Source organism: Danio rerio, chromosome 16 (genome assembly GCF_052040795.2).
Source record: "Danio rerio strain M-AB ecotype USA chromosome 16, GRCz13ab, whole genome shotgun sequence".
Taxonomy (NCBI): domain Eukaryota; kingdom Metazoa; phylum Chordata; class Actinopteri; order Cypriniformes; family Danionidae; genus Danio; species Danio rerio.
In genome coordinates this window covers 42,931,398-42,950,596 of record NC_141036.1, presented here as the reverse complement: position 1 = coordinate 42,950,596, position 19,199 = coordinate 42,931,398, and the positions used below count along the sequence as shown (strand labels likewise).

General features: G+C 35.1%; 1 protein-coding gene across 10 annotated transcripts in view; it reads left to right on the top strand.

The window, feature by feature from the left end:
• The window catches only part of tsnare1 (T-SNARE Domain Containing 1), a 506,388-nt gene that overhangs the window by 239,521 nt on the left and 247,668 nt on the right, over positions 1 to 19,199 (top strand). For all 10 annotated transcript variants that reach the window (XM_087284985.1, XM_087284980.1, XM_087284981.1 and 7 more), the window contains one exon: positions 4,990 to 5,072. In XM_087284985.1, the coding sequence (XP_087141111.1) occupies positions 4,990 to 5,072 (83 nt within the window). The remainder of the gene's footprint in view (positions 1 to 4,989; positions 5,073 to 19,199) is intronic.

Sequence of the window (19,199 nt, the reverse complement as noted above, 5' to 3'; positions counted from 1 at the left end):
CTTGCGCTGCCAATTCATTCTTAATTGGCCCGTTCAATACTCTTTCAGACGAGTAGCTTCTGAACCGAACCTCCCAATGCGTGGATTTTACAATCAAATCCACTTATAGTGCTGAAGTTCCCCCCGAAGGGGAACTTATCTTACTTTCTAATCTCACTAGTAAAGTTTGTAAGCCAAAGGTGTCCGATCTTGGTGCTTGAGGGTCAGTGTCCTGGAAAGTTTATCTCCAACTTGTCTCAACACACCTGCCAGGAACTTTCTTGTATATCTATTAAGAGCTTGATTAGCTAATTCAGGTGTGTTTGATTAGGGTTGTAGCTAAACTCTCCTGGACACCGGCCCTCCAGGACCGGGTTTGGACACTCCTGTTGTAAGCAAACATAATCTGAGTTACATGCAAATGTTGAGGGCGCTCCAGTGATTAATCTCATGTGCAACGTAACAGTTTGTTTTCTGATAGACAGCTTATGTAACGTGTAATAGTTTTACACAGGCAAAATTTTTGTTAGGTAGTGAGGCTCACTTACTATTTGACCATGCCTAGGTATACCCAGAATTAATAGTATTTTGTTGAATGCAACACTGATTCTACAGTGGGGCATTACCTTTGCGTCCTTTATGTTTACATTATGCAGTTGGTGTCAGTAGAGCTGCTAAATAGCCAAGCACATTCTTCACCGGTGACATTCGTATTGAACTTAACTGGATCATCAATGAACTTCACTGAGCTTGATTCTGATGAAACTTCATACCCAATTTTTGATCCTTTTCATTTCATTCATCAATTTTCTTAGTAAAGCTGCTTAGACAATTCCCATTGTACAAAGAAATAAAAGTGGCTTGATTATAAACAGAGATGTTGATTTTATCTGCAGAAGGTTATATTCTGTAAATATAATTTCTACATTACAAGGGACAACATTTGTTTGTGCTTTACAGCCTCTAGTCCCCCCCCCCCCCCCCACCACCACCCCCAAAAAAACTGCATCAGAATGTTTCTGTAGGTAGAAATATAGGCAGAATCACACATTTCCAATGAGCCCTTGCTGAATGCATCTCTTCCCCGCACAGCTTTTCAGGTTCTTTCTATGCAAACCTCTTTTTCTTCTCCCCCCGTTCCACATCTCACGGTGGTGTAGACCAGCACCAAATCAAATCAGAGAAAGATAAACAAAACCTCATTAGTTCCTCCAGCGAGGCGGAGGTGAGGTGTACAGTGTTCCCCTCAGCTGAGCCTGGCCTGCTTTAACCCCGCTGTAACTCTCCCGCTTCTGCTTTCGTTCTGCTCTCCTGTGTGGTGAACCGCACATTTGTTTTTAATTGGGAAGGGAATTGACTTTGCATTTGAATCAGTGTTCTCACTTGCTAGTGTAAGTACATGTGCATTGGAACAAGACAACTCATTTGGATTATTCAAAGTTAATAATTGGCTGACTTTCCTGCGAATTATGGGAGCAAGGACATAACCGAGTCTTTGTGTGTTTCCTGCTGATTATCATATACTGTGCGTGCTTCTAAGTGCAGTTCGCTGTGGTAAATGTCTTTTTGTGCTTCATTTTATTCAGTTGGATGTTAGGTAATCTTTATGTGAGAGATGCCACAATGATGTGTTTGTTTTGCTTCTGTGCTGGATATTGTTTAAAGGGTTAGTTCACCCCAAAATGGAAAATATGTTATTAATTGCCTTCATGTCATACCAATCCCTTTAGGACTTAGTTCTGCTTTGGAACACAAATAAAGACGTTTTAAATAAAATCAGTAAGCTCTTAAAAATAGTAAAAATATCCTCTTTTTTTAGTCAGGTTTTCAGTGTGCAGGCAATATGACTGTTACGAAAAAGACACTGACAACAGACGTGCATATTCAAATGCAGTTTACTAAAGGCAAGAGCCCCTTTCATACACTGATACCAGTAAATATTTGGACACACATATATTTTTACACAGTTGGCATTAAGAAGGAACATAGAAACGTTATCTGACTAATATCTAACTGCTTAATGTATCTGGAAAAAAGTATTCAAAGGCTTTCATTTTCATAAACAACACAGATGTGAATGCGTCTGAATGCTCAAATTGGCTGAAGTAGACGACTCACATCAGCGTGTTCTAATCATGAACGCACTCTTGCTGGCAATTTTCCTTCTGTGTTCACACAGTGCAGCATTCCAGTAAATTACCGGTGATGTTACAACTTCTCTTTCTCTGAAATTTCTGGAACGATTTTACTGTTATTTTCAAAAAGGGCCTGTTCACACATGAACTGTATCTGTGAAAGGGGCTACAGGCAATAGTCAAAACATGAGCAAAACAGGAGCATAAAGGTAATTCAATAAACATGGTCAAAATACAGGTGAGAGGTCAGCTAGGCGGCAAAGAATCAATCAGGGAACAAGGCAAAAATCAAAAACGCTTTGTAATGTTCATGAAGAAAGACTCAGCCATGTGAAAGTGAAAGTGAAGTAACTTTATAGTCCTACTAATTAGAGATAAGCTAATGCTGTGTCTCTGTGTATATGTCTGGATTATTGTCAACTGCTCCAGGAGATGATGGGTGCAAAGAGTTCTGGGAGTTGTAGTTTGTTTGAAAGCAATCTCCAGTGGAAAAACACAACTGGTGATCGCAACAATGACATTTTGTGACTGGATTCACAATATGGAATCTACTGTAGGTGTTATATTCTATGTAGTAAATATGTAATAAATGTGCTTCATGATCGGATACAGATGACATTTGCAAAGTTGTTTTTACAGTTTTTATTTATTTATTTTTTTTGGTTTTAACTTTTTGTTATTTTTTGTGGAACTTTTTTTTTTTTTTTTTACTTTATATGAATTTGATTGTTTGTTTTTTTCTGATTAAAAATTAATTGTTAAGATATATTATCTCACTTCCAAAAGTGAAAATTATGTCACCATTTACTCACCGTGTTCCAAACCTGTTTGAGTTTCTTTCTTTAGTTAAACACAAAAGAAGGTATTTTGAAGAATGCTGAAAACCTTTAACCATTGACTTCCACAGTATTTGTTTTTTCAAAAGAAAGAAAACGGAAAGAACGGTTGCAGGTTTTTACCTTCTTTAAAAATAAATTAATTAGTGTTCATCATGGTTTTGGAACCACTTGAGCTTGAGTAAATAGTGAGTAATATCAATGCTATCTCATTGCAATTCTTAACTTTTTGATTTAGTGGTCGTGGTTAAATCATATCCTATTCATGCAATTTAGCATGATTTTCTCATCCCCCAATGACGGTTGGGTTTAGGGGTTGGGTTGGGTGTCCTTTTAAAAATCCTAAATTTTTGTACGACTGAACTCATGCGAATTCATATGAATTAGCCACTAAACTGACAAAACGTAAAATATAAACATTTTCTCGTGAGTTCAGGCTAGTCAGGCTTAAGGGGAACGGTGCCTTTAAGAGTGGCTAATCATTGAAATGAAGAGTGCTGTATTGTGAGTCAATTAGAAGTTAATATGCTTTATTCTGTATATAATTTATTTTCACCCATCAGTAGGGCCAGACAGAATCTGCAGACAATATTTTGCTATTTCTGTGGAGGATTTTGTAAAAAATCTGCAAATTTATGCAGAATTATTTAGTGAGTATCATAGCTAAAAACGTAATATATGAAATAAAAATAATAGCTTATAATGAACTTATCTGGTGAACAAAACAAGTCTATTATAAAATATATATTAAAAGACAAATATCAAATTGTATTATAAATAAATCATATTAACTTTTTTCATATTATTCAATAACATTTCTGAAATTATAAAAAAAAAAATATATAAATTTACACACATTTACACAATTAAATACATAGACTCAATGATGGGCTAAAATCTGTGGAAATCTGCGGATTTCTGCGTGTGCAGATTCCATGTAAGCCTACTTGTCAGTCAACATTTTTTCTTTAAACATAAATGTGATGCTAGTTTTTTACTCTTGTCATCAGTGTGGACAATGTTATCAGTAAATAACATGTATGGTTAATTTAAAGCAAAACATAGTTTTGTTTTAAATGCACAACATTTGTTCGATTTTGGATAATAGAATTTGAGAAGGGTGGCACGGTGGATCAGTGGTTAGCACTGTTACCTCACAGTGGAATTTGCATGTTCTCCCCGTGTCTGCGTGGGTTTCCTTCACTGACTCCGGTTTCCCCCACATTCTAAACACATGCACTATAGGTGAATTGAATAAACTAAATTTGCCATAGTGTGTGTGTGAATGAGTGCATGGGTGTTTCCCAGTACTGGGTTGCAGCAGGAAGGACATCCGCTGTGTAAATCATATGCTGGATAAGTTGATGGTTCATTCCGCTGATGAATAAAGGGACTAAGCCAAATGAATGAATGAATGAATTTGAGTTAAATAATTTTTTCACAGTTTTTGAGAATCCGTTTGATCAAGTAAATAATAAGTAAATAATGTGGATTGTTGTATGAATTTTGATTATTTTTGCTGTTACTACTCCTTTATTACTTTACTACATTTTGTTTCGTTTTTTTGGCTCCGGTGTACCTGGTAATTGTTGTTGGCATCTCAGCTTTTTTTTTTTTTTTAGAAGCACGCAGGTTTGTAACAATGTAAGGCTGAGTAAATAATGACATAAATTTCATTTTTGGCTGAACCCTACCTTTCAGCATGATCTTTTGTGATGAACGTGTATTGGGAGCCACAAAATGCTGCCCAGCTTCAGTTTTTGGCAGCATTAACATTGAACCTTTTTCTCTGTAATCTCTCTCTCTCCCTGGGAATGCGGACATGAATGAGACAGCGGGTATGTTTACAAAGGTGCTCCAGTACACCGTGTTCCTGGCCATGCTTGTTTTTTTTTTTTTTTTGTGAAAGTGTGTGAATGAGTCACATGTGCTCTTTTGCAGTTCAAGGTTTTGAAAATCATCTGAAATGCATTATGACATCGTGTACATCAAAACACGACGCCAACAACAATAACAACGGCTGTTTTCTCTCTTCGCAGACAGCATTGAAGACTACATTCAGACCACTTCATCGCACGTGGAAACAGCAAATCAAGAGCTCGCAAAAGCCAGCCATTATCAGGTTTGTTATTGGCTTCTTGGAAAGCCGCAGCTTTGATTACCTGCATTTTTGGCACACAAAAGCGGTTTGGTATGTAAAAGGAGTATGCCGGTAACAGTCTATGAACACAATTATTGTAGCAGCTTTGTTTATTAGTTTCAGCTGACATCACACAATGCGATTTCCAACATGCTGTCATTCATTAGCCGCTCACTTCAGTAATCGGCCTGACGGGTAGACCATAAACCTGTTTGAAAATTGAAATGTGTCATTAATTGTTCCCACGCTCTGTTTGAGTGTTAAGTATTGTGTGCGCAAAGACATAAATGGCTGTAATACACCTTTGTTTACCTTAGGTCATGAATAAATTACACATTTAGTGGACTCTTTTTAATGCAGATTCACTTAGGCCTTTTTTAAACAGACTCAGTTTGAAAATGTAGCCCTATATACATTTCTGGAGATTGCGAATTATGTAGCCAGAAGTACATATGGCTGGATTTCGTCTTTAAAATGAACGCTTACAGGGTGGCAGGATGCCGTTCCTTTTCGCGTTTGCTACTCACGATTACCTTAATATGGACGGCTTTCACACTGTCACCAGTTTGTCTAGTGGCTCGCAGGGTATGGAGTACTTGAGATGCAGAGAGTAGACAGGGTTTCAGTCAGTCGAAGAATGATACCAGAAAGCAGGTTAGACAAAACCAAAAGTTAACATATAAAATAAGTAAATAACAGGGTGTGAATGTATGAAGGTAAATCAGTTGCGAAACTCGAGAGCTTGCAAATGTAAATGTGAGCACTTGTGATAATAATATTTGTATGTGTAGGTTGAAATGTACACTTACAGCTCTGATGTGAACAGCTGAAATCCTCGATTTGCACACACACACAACAATCCACACACTTGTGTTTTAAATTGGAAGTTGCAGATTAATAGTTGTGTATTTGTAAAATGTCATTCACAAATACAAAGTGACAGACACACGTGTGCACGGCAAATTTGACTGCATCTTCGCTCTACAACCACAGGTCGGCACTCACAACCTCTCAGATTCGTCAGTACAACTACAAATCTCCCGCGCTCTGACTTTTGCTACACATCTCCCGCGATCTCTGTAGCAGAACTCATCTGTGCACTCGCAGATGCAGAGGCGTGAGCAGCGCTGGGCAGGGGAGGGGCGGGGCTGGTGTAAAGCTGTTTGATTGGCTGATGCCTGACCAATGAACAATGCCAGCAGCCAACAGGACTGAGGTGCAAAATAATCATTTCCCACGATTATTTTATTATTTAGGGTTACTTAAACTCTTTTCTGAAGAGATTCTTGTTAAAAATAATAAATTCTGTGGAAATGTACATACCAGTAAAAGAGCAGCAAAGCCAGTTTATTGGCTAGAGCCAGCCAATGAGATGGGGCGTTTCTGTTTGTCAGGACACAGGGCAGCTCACGTTGTTGGAGGCCTCGAGCAATCAGAGGGTAAGTTATGATTTTTAATAATTATCTATATGTTCAATACTGTTAGCTAAGCTAAGGACTGTGCTGGGTGCTTCTCTTGTTTGTTTCTTATATAAGAAAACAGTTATGAGTTATCTAGGAGCTGCTTTCAATCATGTTATATGGTTCTAAAGATACGATTCAACCCACATGAAATAAGAAGTTGTAATAGTATTTATAGTAAATAATAGTACGTTTTTGAACCATACTAACTATAGTAAACTGTATTATACAGTATATATTGCAGTATCTACAACTTTGTTAATAAATGCAACAGCACACTGTAGTATTAAAGTTAAAGTTAGTATAGACAGAAAGTGTTTTTATATGAAAACAGCTTTCAAATGTATGTATGTTGGTAAACTGTAAAAGATATCTGTTAATTAACAGGTTCCGTATTTCATGATTTACAGTTCTTTACAGTTTATTTACGGTTGTGAATTGCATTATGGAATGCTGATCTCAGCTCTGTACTATTAATACGGTTCATAAAAGTAACTTTTTCAAACCTTTCAACATTGAAAGTTGTTAGAAGTAAGATTGGGATCAAATAATGCAATTAAAAAGCATTAATAATAATAATAATAATAATAATAATAATGAACAATAATCACAAAAAAGGGAAAATTGTCAATTTACGGATATTTTTATCATGTAGACTTTGTTAAACCTTCATGTATTTGTTTGAAATCAAACTAATGTTTATAAAGAATTTTTATTATCATTATTTTTTATGAGTAATTTTAAAGTAATCATTGCTTCTTTTCTGTTGCCACTTTTGAATTGCTCGTTGACCAATTTTAGACAATTTTACATCTGAGTCGTCACCTACTGTATGGAATGAAAAAGGGATTTTTCAACAAAACAAATGACCCCTCTCACAAGTGTATTGTCAATAACATCAACAGGGTTAAAAACAAACATATGGTATCCTTTGGCTGTCTTTAATAATATATTGAGAATCTTGTCATTGCTATAATAATAAATCCCCCATGTCTGAAGCTGGGGGCTGAAAAGAGCTTTACAAAAAGCTTCACCCTGGTGGTGGATGAGGATATTTCCCCAAAAATGTGGAAAAAGCACTTTGAGTGTCCAGAAAAACACTATATAAATGTAAGGAATTATATTATTATGAATAATAATAATAATAATAATAATAATAATAATAATAACAATAATGATATTTATTATATATTTTTTACTTATTTATTTACTTATTTGTTCCTATTTTATTTTATTTTATTTTGTCCCATGTCATTTTTACAAAAGTTATATGAAACATAAATCTAATTTACATTAAACGTTAATCTAATTTACTTTTATTTATTTTTTCACAATTAATGTTCCTTACATGTTCAAATTATTTTGTAAAAATTAATTTGATGTAAACATCAAATAGCATCTCTTTTTTGACCCATATATTCTTGATTATATAATTTAACAGATGTTGTCATATTATTTGTTCATCTATTCATTCATTTATTTTATATCCTTGTCTGATTAGATCAGTTCCTATTCGTTGTGGTCCTTCACATCGACCCTATCTGAGCTTCAACATAAAAGCATTGTATAGTATTGGATGGCCATGCACGTATGCTCACACACGTTCATGCGTTTGTGTTTCCGTGCGAGTTAGTGTGTAACGAAGCAAATGAAAGTCCCAAACGGGTGCTTTAGCATTCCTCTCTCGGCCGTAGCTTCCTCGCCTCTTCCTTCCTCCACTTACAAGAACGCGAGGGAGTAAATGAGTGAGTAGCAACAGCTTTTGGATTAATTGTCATTTCATTATCTCAAGGAGAGCTCAGCCGTGACCAAACTCACGCAGAGCAATTTAGCACTTCGCCAGTCCCGCTGCCGCCCCGTCCTGAGGAGAAGCGGAGGCTTAAAGCGCTTCCCCGTCTCCCCCATAAACCCACACTGGTGAACATTACACACGCAAGTCAATTAAAAATAGCAAGTCATTTTCTTTCCGTGGCCCAAAACGTCAGTTAAGCGAACGCAGGATATAAATTGAATCTATAATCCATCAAGCCAAAAGCAGTTGCTCTTTCCGCTGGTGGAAGGTCTGTAAATGACAAGAGTGATGTTGTATCAGCCCCATCAGAGTTCAATGGACCACGATGGAACATGATTGTTCATTACTGTGCTGCTGCTCCAAACTCTAAACTCAAATGAACAGACAGTTCACACCATAATACACAGACTCCAGACTTCAATTACCATTATTCATTCTCTCACTCTCTCCATTACAAGCCCATTTTGCGACTTGGGAAAAGTGTGCGTGTAACTAAATGAAGCTTAGTTAAGTTTATTTAATTCCACGCTAAAATCTGGTTGGATGTTGTAGGTGTTTTGACCTTACTGTAACTGCATAACCATATTTTATCATATAAATTTATTTTAACTTAGTTTTTATATAAAATGTTATATATTTATTAAAATTATAGGACCATTAAGTACTTCCTGTTGTTTATATTTTACGTTTAAGTCAGAATAAATACAGTATGTCAATTTAGTTTTACAAACGCTAAATGTAGATATGTAGACAGCTCAGATTCACACATCCATTATTTATTCTCTCTATTAGATATCTATTTTATAAGGGGAAAAGTGCGCTTGTAATTGTTGAAGTTGTATTCTGCAATTCCATGCATGTTCAATAAAAGTCTCAGGAGGAGTTCAATGTCAATAGTATTAGTAATTTAGTAGATACAAATTAATAATTCGATGACAGAGCTCTGGGTTATGTTACATCATATGCAATACAGGTTCGCAACACATCTACATTTCCCTGACTCCAGTATTTATACACAGCTGATATTAAAAGGTACAGTTTTCAATCATTCTGCAGTCTTATGGTGCCCGCACCCAAACATACTTCCTCTTTCTGCAAACTTCTCTGTGCACATCAACTGACATTATTATCAGATAATGGCTGATTTATACTTCTGCATCAAGCGTACGCTTATGCTCTGCCGCAACCTATGAGTGGTTGCATAGCCCACATTGTGGCGGTCGGTGACGCTGACGTGCACCTCTTGCATAACTACATGACACGTAGCGCAAGCTCTGTGATTGGTCAGCTTGGTATCCGTGACAAGTGTAGGCGGAGGTGAGAGCTGCGCTAACTCAATGGAGTGAGTGTTTTCAAGTGTGGAGTCCTGTGAAGAAGCTCCAGATGGAAAGCTTTGTTTTGTGTTTACCTTATGATTAAAGTTGTTTTATGTATACTGGTTCCCACCTCAAAATGAGACAAGTTTGAGCCACTTGTACATTAAAGTAGCGCTGAGAAAAAAACTAAACACCAGTGAAGAAACTCGACACAGAGAAACGTAAAAAACTCACTGCCAGCTAACGTTTCGGAAGTGTTATTGAAGAGCAACACAAACAGTGCACAAAAGTTTTAATGCACGGCAACGCACACTGCATGCGTCGTGGATCATGCCGATTACCAGACTTTTACCTTTAAGTCTTCATACCTTTAAGCACATCTGATTGTAAAGGAAAGCTACATGAGAAATTAAAGTTATTTTAATTTATTGATGTGACTGCCAGTGGCAGGAAACTTCTATGCTTCATTATTATGCAAACTTTATCACACTAAGAAAAGAAGTTTGGTTAATATATCACTCAGCAATACAAAGAGACCAGAGTATTTTTACCATTACTACAGCAGCATAGCACATTGTGTATAAATGTGCATTTTATAAACTTTTCTTTTGCTAGCAAGAAATTATATTTATTCACAAAACACCTTTTAGTATGAACACTTCTTGTAAGTCGACAGTGGCTCAGTGGTTAGCACTATCGCTTCACAGCAAGAAGGTCGCTGGTTCAAGTCCCAGCTGGGTCAATTGGCATTTCTGTGTGGAGTTTCCATGTTCTCCCCGTGTTCATGTGGGTTTCCTCTGGGTGCTCCGGTTTCCCACACAGTACAAAGACTGTAGGTGACTTGAATAAACTAAACTGACCGTAGTGTATGTGTGTATGGATGTTTCCCAGTAATGGGTTGCAACTGGAAGGGCATCCGCTGTGTAAAACATATGCTGGATAAGTTGTAGGTTCATTCCGCTGTGGCAACCCCTGATGAATAAAGGCACTAAGCTGAAGGAAAATTATTTAATGAACTTTCTGTTGAATATATTTGATGTGGTCAAAGGTCAAAAAAAGGTCAAAATGAGTATTTAAGTAAGCAAGTTAACAGTTCACACCATAAAACACAGACTTCAGCTTTCCATTTCCATTACCATTATTGATTTAGTATGATCAACACTAAGACCATTTTGCTGTAACTACAAATACTGGGTTAATAATTTCATAATGTTATATAGTAATGTATATTTTAGACATTCACTTAATTTAAAACTAAATATTGTATTTTTTTTTAATTTTTTGACATATTTTTTTATTTCCTTGATACTTATTTTATTCTAGAAATTGTTCAGAGTTTACTAGTGTTTATGTGTGCTGTGTAACAGCTCTTGAGAATGTTTTTGGTATCCAGTAAATCCAGTAAATAAAAAAGTATAATAATACTAATACTAATACTAATAATACTAATGATAATACTACTTCTACTAATAACAACAATACTACTACTACTACTACTACTCCTACTCCTACTACTACTACTACTACTACTACTACTAATAATAATAATAATAATAATTATAATAACATTACTACTACTACTACTACTACTACTACTAATAATAATAATAACAGAAATAATAATAATAATAATAATAATAATAATAATAATAATAATAATAATAATAATAACAATAAGTAACAGATTTGTTACCTATTTGTGTCTACTTGTACCTAATTTTGCATAATATGAAACACCCGTGGTCAAATATTAAGCAGAATAAAACAAATAAAAAAAAATTTAATAAAAAAAAAATTAAAAATTCTTATTTATGTCACATGAGATAACATTTTTTTGTGACTAATTGTGAATGACTAAATGTGAATGCAATGTAATTGTCTGTCATTTTATTGGTCACTTAAAATTTAATGTAAAAATCTGAAAATTACAAATAAATAAAAATGATTTGGAACAAAGTCACCATACTTACAAAAAACAAGCAATAACTTATTTGCTTATCATCTATGCATATTTTTTAATGATTTATGATTTAAAGTTCATAGCTTAGCCAGATCAAATGTATATTTACTGCATTAATGTAACATGAATTCATCTACAAATCTGTCATGGAGGTCTGTGTAGATATAGACAATTCTAAAGTTAATTTAAAGATTTATAAAGTACACTGCATGGATAAATCTTTAAGGAAACTAGTAAAAAGCATTTTTAAGTATTAGGTTTTCAACAACTGCCCTAAATGAGACTAGACAAACAAACAAACCCACAAAAAAAAGAACAAAAAACGTCCTAGACTATATATTATGCAAACTTGTATTTGAATGTAAACCGTAATCTACTAAAATCCAATAGCAAAACCACTGTTGTGCGACAAATGTATTCCATTTTCCCACAGATTATTGCTTACACATAGCTGATATCTGGTGTGCCGTAGAATGTGTGTGTGTGTGTGTGTGTGTGTGTGGGCTGTATTTGTGTTAGTTGGATGATCTCGTGGCCTGTAGAGTGTGACAGTGAGCGGGGTGTTGGATTATTATTTGCTATCTGCGTCTACATAAGCTGCATGCTGTCCCGATTGCACTGAATCCACGAAGACCAGACGGCTTATTTGTGTGCCCAGAGCAGATTCACTGCTTTAACATAGCCTCCATAACCCTCACTCCCACACACACGCGCACATCAAAACATAAGGGAGCGAAGCGGGATCATGAAGGGGCCGAATGAAATTCACTTTATCACTATTGCTATTACGGCTGTGGATACTTGGGGTTAGAAACTTGATAATGCCTTAAATCTCGGAGTTTGTTGAGGACAGGTGTTCTGCTACTTTTCTAAAAGGTCAGACTGTTGATTTCCGCAGAGTTTTTGCAATTTTTGCCAGGCAGATGATCAAATGAGCAAAAGATGTAATTGGCATTTTGGTGAGGGATGGATTTGAGCTATATCTGGAGACCATTATCTATTGACTTTAACTTGCTTAGTTTGGGTTTAAAGGGATAGTTCATGCAGAAAAGAAAATGTACACTAGGGCTGCATGATTCTGGCTAAACTGAGAATCACGATTTATTATTTTTTGCTTAAAATCAAGATCATAATTTTCTCATGATTCTGTGGATGTAAAATAAAGGGTAATATGAGTAGGCAATTTTTATTGTTATTTACCAAAGATATAGGGCTCTATTTTGACGATCCATACAAAAAGTGCTAACCAGGGCTTAAACGCATTAAGGGCGTGTCAGAATCCACTTTTGCTATTTGAAGGATGGAAAAATCTGCCTTGTGCCGTGGCGCATGGTCTAACAGGGTTGAGCTTATTCTCTTAATGAGTTATAGGTGTGTTATGAGAATAAACCAATCAGAGTCTCATCTCCCATTCCCTTAAAGAGTCAGTTGCATCACGCCATAGCACATTTGCTATTTACATGACAGACTTTGTAAGTGGAAAAACGAAATGCTTCACTAGAGAGAAAACACAGCATCTACAGGAGAGAATGAGAGATGAGCCTTCTCATTCTTTACTTTCACTCTCATGGAAAGGAAAACTTCTTGTATGCACAGACATCCATTAGCCTATAAATAATTAATTTTGTTTATTAAGTGCAAAGATTTGTTTCAAAACTGTTTCTAAATTCAGTTGTAATTTCGAACAATAATAATGAAGTGTGGTCAAAAAACTGAGTTATTTCCAAATACACATGCTATGCCCCATATGGTCTAAAACCTGACAGGTGGGCAAATCTAAGCTTGTTTTTAATAAAACAAATATAAATATGCATATAATAAATAATACTGCTAATAATAATAACATTATACAAAAGCAAATAGTTATGAATAAACTGAAAAAGCCCCCCGAGAGGAAGAAGGCATAAAAGTATGGTTTTTAGATTTATGTAGGCTAGAAAATAATATTTTTTTGTAATATTTTAATCCTTTAATTATTTTTCATATGTAAAGATATTTGTGTATTGATGTATCCTGTGCATATTAAGCAGTGTGTAAGCAAGGTGCACAACTAACGCTTTCTGCGCTGGACTATAGACCGGCTTTGATCTGGTCTATTGAACAGTCTATTATAGTTCCTCAAAATAGCAATGCGCCAGCAATACACCTCAACACGCCTCCTTTTTTAGACCAGAACGCCTATGGCCGCACATAGGAGCACAAATGCATTTGCTATTTAAACAGCGTGCTTCAAAATGTCAAAACGACTCTTGCGCCAAGCTCAAACTAGCAAACAACAATTGCGTCGTGCCTTGCACCGCATTGCACCAGGTGTATTATAGAGCCCATAATATCAGGCCTATTTGTGTAGGTCTTCTGTTGGTAAAAATGCTAAATTTTGTATCTGGTGTAGACTTGAATAGACTTTAAATTTGTCCTGGTCGTTAATGCCAATAAAGTGATTACATCAGAATACAACTATTCATAATTCTGAAGTTGAATTATTCTGTTTGAGACATATGCTTGTAATCTGCCATTGACAACATTATTATAGCATATTATAGCATATTTTTTCACTGGTAAAACGAGACATTTGTAATTTTCAGATTCCAGCTTGCATACTTTTCAACATTATATAGGCTAGGGTAGTTATACTGAGCCTGTAAACATTCATTTTTAACACTTTGTGCTCTATTTTGACGGTCCATGCGCAAAACGCAGGACGCAAACACCTTCAGGGCATTTCAGAATGCATTTTTACTAATTTAAGGACGGAAAAATTTGCTTTGCGCCGTGGCGCGTGGTCTAAAAGGGTTGAGTTTATTTTCTTAATGGGTTATAGGTGTGTTTTGAGAATAAACCAATCAGTCTCATCTCCCATTCCCTTTAAAACTGAGCATTTTACTTGCAAGAAAACAGTTAAACAGAGCATCTACTTTGCTAGAATGAGAGATAAATGATCTACTTTCACTTTCGCTCTCGTGGATAGGGAAACCTTTATGCAAAGACATCAATTAGATAAATAATTAATTTCGTTTGTTAAGCGAAAGTGTAATAAAGTGTTAGCCATGAAGGACAACAAAATACACAAAAATGATAATAATCAAATGACCCTTTAATAGTTACAAAATCAGAGCTTTAGTAAAAATAGAGCACTTACGGACATATATTTCAACATTTAAATAAGCCTAAGAATTAAAATGCATGTGTGTTACTCTCAACCATACACTGACAGCAAATGAAAGTAAAACTAATCAGGATGCAGTACTTTAAATGTCGACTAGGTGGCGGGTCAATGCTATAAGTGGCCAGATGCAACAACAATGAAAGAGGTTAAAAAATATATGTTTTGGCGGGCCAAATCTTGTTATATTTTTGATCTCAGTTGCGGGCCTGAGGGAGGAGGAGGGCGGGCCATAAATGGCCTGTGGGCCTGCAGTTTGAGACCCCTGGTATAAACGGAGGTCGTAGTCTGCTCCAAATGGACTGGTCAGCTCCAAGTGAGTCAAACTTAAGCTCCAAGTGGGCTGTACAAACCCCCTGAACTTTTCGTCCAACCTATTGTGTTTCATCAAAGTCTACACCTACCCCTACCTTACGGTAACCTGCTGTGTTTTATTAACATCTACACCTAGCTCAACACTAAACCCAACCTCACAGTAACCTGTTGTGTTTTATTAATGTCTACTACACCCACACCAACCCTAAAACCAGCTAACTTTATTAAGTCTCTCCCACTTTAATTTTACCAGCATGCTTGCAATGTAAGTCCCTCCCACTTTAAAGTCACCCAGCCCACTTGCATTGTAAGTCCCTCCAACTTTGAGGTCAACCAGCTTACTTGCGGTGTAATCCCTCCCACTTGGAGGTCTCCAGGCTCCAAGTGATGGGTGAGTAAATAATAGCAGAATTTTCAGTTTTGGCTTCACCATTAAAGGAGGCATAGTATAGTTTTTATTTTTTCAACTTCCTTTAGTGTGTGATATTGCTGTGTGGGAATGTAAAATATTACAGAGTACTCAGAGCCTGGTTGTGTTGTTTTAGTACACTGCTCTTAATAAATGCAGGGATTTTTAAAATTCCCAGTACTTGGTTCTATTGGCATCAATGGTATCCCAAAGATCCTTTTTGCAAGCTTTATTTTTAAGAATGCACTAATAAAATGGGATTAAAATTGTATTTCAATAGTAGTTATTTTCTTTTTCTGATATAAAGTATCATGTACTGTAGTCACTGATCCAAAAAGCAAAAGCAGACACCCGATGCATTAGTTGTAGGTAACACATACTGGATGTGCACATTCGCATATTGTTTAAAATGAAATTGTTCACATGGCACTCTGTGCCACGGCAGAAATATGAACAGTGTCTTGAGTCATAGCTGGGTACCACAGACAGTCACTGACTTGTGGCAATGGTGATATGCATGGCGCTATGTGGCACGGTGCATCTGGTGTGCGGCCCCCTTTTATAATGGTCTTGCTGCGGACAGTTACAACCCTTTTTGCATCCTTGTTAAAACTCAAATCAAAGATTTACGTCAATTTTGAAAGCTGAACACATTCTGAACTGTACATGAGACATAGAGGAGATTGATTGATAATGGTCTAGAGCAGGGGTGTCAAACTCAAATCCTGGAGGGCCGAAGCCCTGCACAGTTTAGTTCCAACCCTGCTCCAACACACTTACCTGTAGGTTTCAAACAAGCCTGAAGGACTCAATTAGTTTGATCAGGTGTGTTTAATTAGGGTTGGAACTAAACTGTGCAGAGCTGTGGCCCTTTTGGAACTGAGTTTGACACCTGTGTCCTAGAGCCATGGTCAGGATGCAGAACACAATGCAATAAGAAAAAAAAGCATGTCAAATTGCACAAAAAAAAAAAAAATCTGCAAGGCTACAAAAGGTGAACCGCATTTTACCAAGTTACCTATATTTACCATACTAATATTCAGCTTATAGATGTTTAAAGGCTTAACTAGGATAATTGGGTTAATTAGGCAAGTTAGGCAAATTATTTTATAACGATGGTCTGTTCTGTGGACAATCAAAAACAAAAATACTGCTTAAAGGAGCTAATAATATTATAAAATATAAAAATATGTAAAAATATAAAATATACAATTTAAAACAGCTTTTATTCTAGTTATTAAACAAATGAGACTTTCTTCAGAAGAAATAATCGTATAGAAAATACTGTAAAAAAAAAAATCCTTGCTCTGTTAAACATAATTTGGGAAATATTTGAGAAAGAATACCAATCACTGGAGGGCTAATAATATATTTTAACTGTATCTTAGTTCCACATGTAAACATCCATATAGAAATAGGATATATAAGTATAGACTGCAATATGTACAATACATAAATAAATATACAATACATATTTTATATATAAAAACAAAATCGTAAAAATGTCTGTTTACATTTTCAGTAATTGGAAGTGCAAAAATATACATGTAGGATATATTAGCTACAGTGCTCAGCATATATGAATACACCCTAGTTTAAAAATGAATATTTTTATCCATTTCTCAGGAAACATGGGTAATATATTAGTGCATTTGAACAAAACAGATTTCTTAAACAGGTATATTTATTAAATTAATATTTTAGTCACCAAACATCTTAAGAAATGGAAAAAAAATACATTAAAACTTATGCAAAATATTGCAAGAAAAAAAAATCACAAACTACAACATTGTAACAAAATTGTGTATAATTTGTTTCTCTTGATTTCTAGCTATTTTAGCTGTTCTTTAACATATCAGTTTAAACCATTATTGTAAGTTATTTTGTTAGATTAGCTCCAGATTAAGTTTCAGTACAGACTAATCTAATCATTCATTCATTTAATCGTTTTCTTTTTGGCTTAGTCTCTTTATTAATCTGGGGTCGCCACAGCGGAATAAGCGCTATCTAATAACCGGAATAACTTATCCAGCATGTTTTACGCAGCGGATGCACTTCCAGCCGCAACCCATCTCTGGAAAACAACCAGCAAACCTCCAACCTTCTTGCTGTGAGGAGACAGCACTACCTACTGCACCACTGCGTCGCCCTAATCTAATCTGTATGCACAAATATAATGTTGTAAAGCATCCATATAGACAAAATAATTTAAATGAGAGATTTGTGGGGGTCTACTCGCAAATGCTGAGCACTATATACATGTATCTGTTCATATATGGTCATATATCGGATTTTTTGTGCAGGAAGGTCCATATAGCCACATGCCAATGCTATGGCAACCATAGTAGCATACTAAAACCAACTCAAAACAACTTATCATGGCACTGACAACACGTTTTTATCACCAAAGCATCACTCACATCTTCTCCAGCATGTAGTTACACTCAATAGTGGTGTGCTTTCCACTCTTTTGTTGGCTAAATTAGAGAGCAGTGTGAAGTAAAGCAAATCTGCAGTTTCCTAGTTGTTTACAAGTGAATTGCTCCTCATGTTGAAAGTTTGTCAGGTTTGTGTAATGAATGCAGAAAGCAGCTGATCAGTGCTGTGTCACGCTGTGATCAGGCACAGCAATGCAAATCAATCACGCAGTGTAATTTGGATAATGGTGATGAATGGAGTTTAGATGGCGCTGATGACTGCCACACAGGCCTGTCTGTAATATCGGAGCTGAAGTGGGATGAATATGTATGTGAATGAGGGAATGTTGTGGAGAGTTTAGCACAGAAGCATTATTCTTCATGAGCTGGAATGGGCCAACTGGGATACTTACAAAGATGCTGGTGCTAACAATGCTTACTGTATGGGAGAATGCTACAGATTAAAACTGATGGTGATGCTTTGATAGTAACTGCTTATAATATAATATAATATAATATAATATAATATAATATAATATAATATAATATAATATAATATAATACAAGTCTAAAATTGGTAAAAATATTTATTTTTATAACATAAGTCTGTTTTTGCCTATCAAAGTTGCTTTTAATATTATTTTTATCCATAGAAGATTTAAGTTGGTCAAATTTTGTTAAATGATAAGAATTTCTATTAACTTCACATCAGTAATACATGATTGTAACAAAGCAGACAATACAATAAATATTTTTTAATTAATTAATTAAATGTAAAAAAAAAAAAAAAAAGTATTTTAAACTGTATTATTATATAGCCATAAAACTTTTGGAATAAATTTTAAGATAAAACATTATAAAAAATGTAAATAAATAGTTATGTGTCTTTTCAGTTTTACTGGTGAATAAAGTAGTTGGAAAGTAGACAACAAAGTTAATTAATTAACTCATCCATATTTATTTATTTATTTATTTTTATTTATTTATTTATTTATTTTATTTTTTATTTATTTATTTATTTATTTATTTTTTTATTTATTATTATTTATTTGTTTATTTATTTTTATGTGTTTTATGTGTATGTGTTTTGTAATCAATCATGCAGTGTAATCCAACATATTGTGGACAATAAATATTATTTATTTATTTATTTATTTATTTAGTGTATTTTGTTTGAGTTTTTTCAGCAATGCAAATCAGTCAATCAATGAAATTAATTTGGACAATAAACATTATTTATTTATCTAATGTATTTTGTTTTAGTTTTTTTCAGCAAT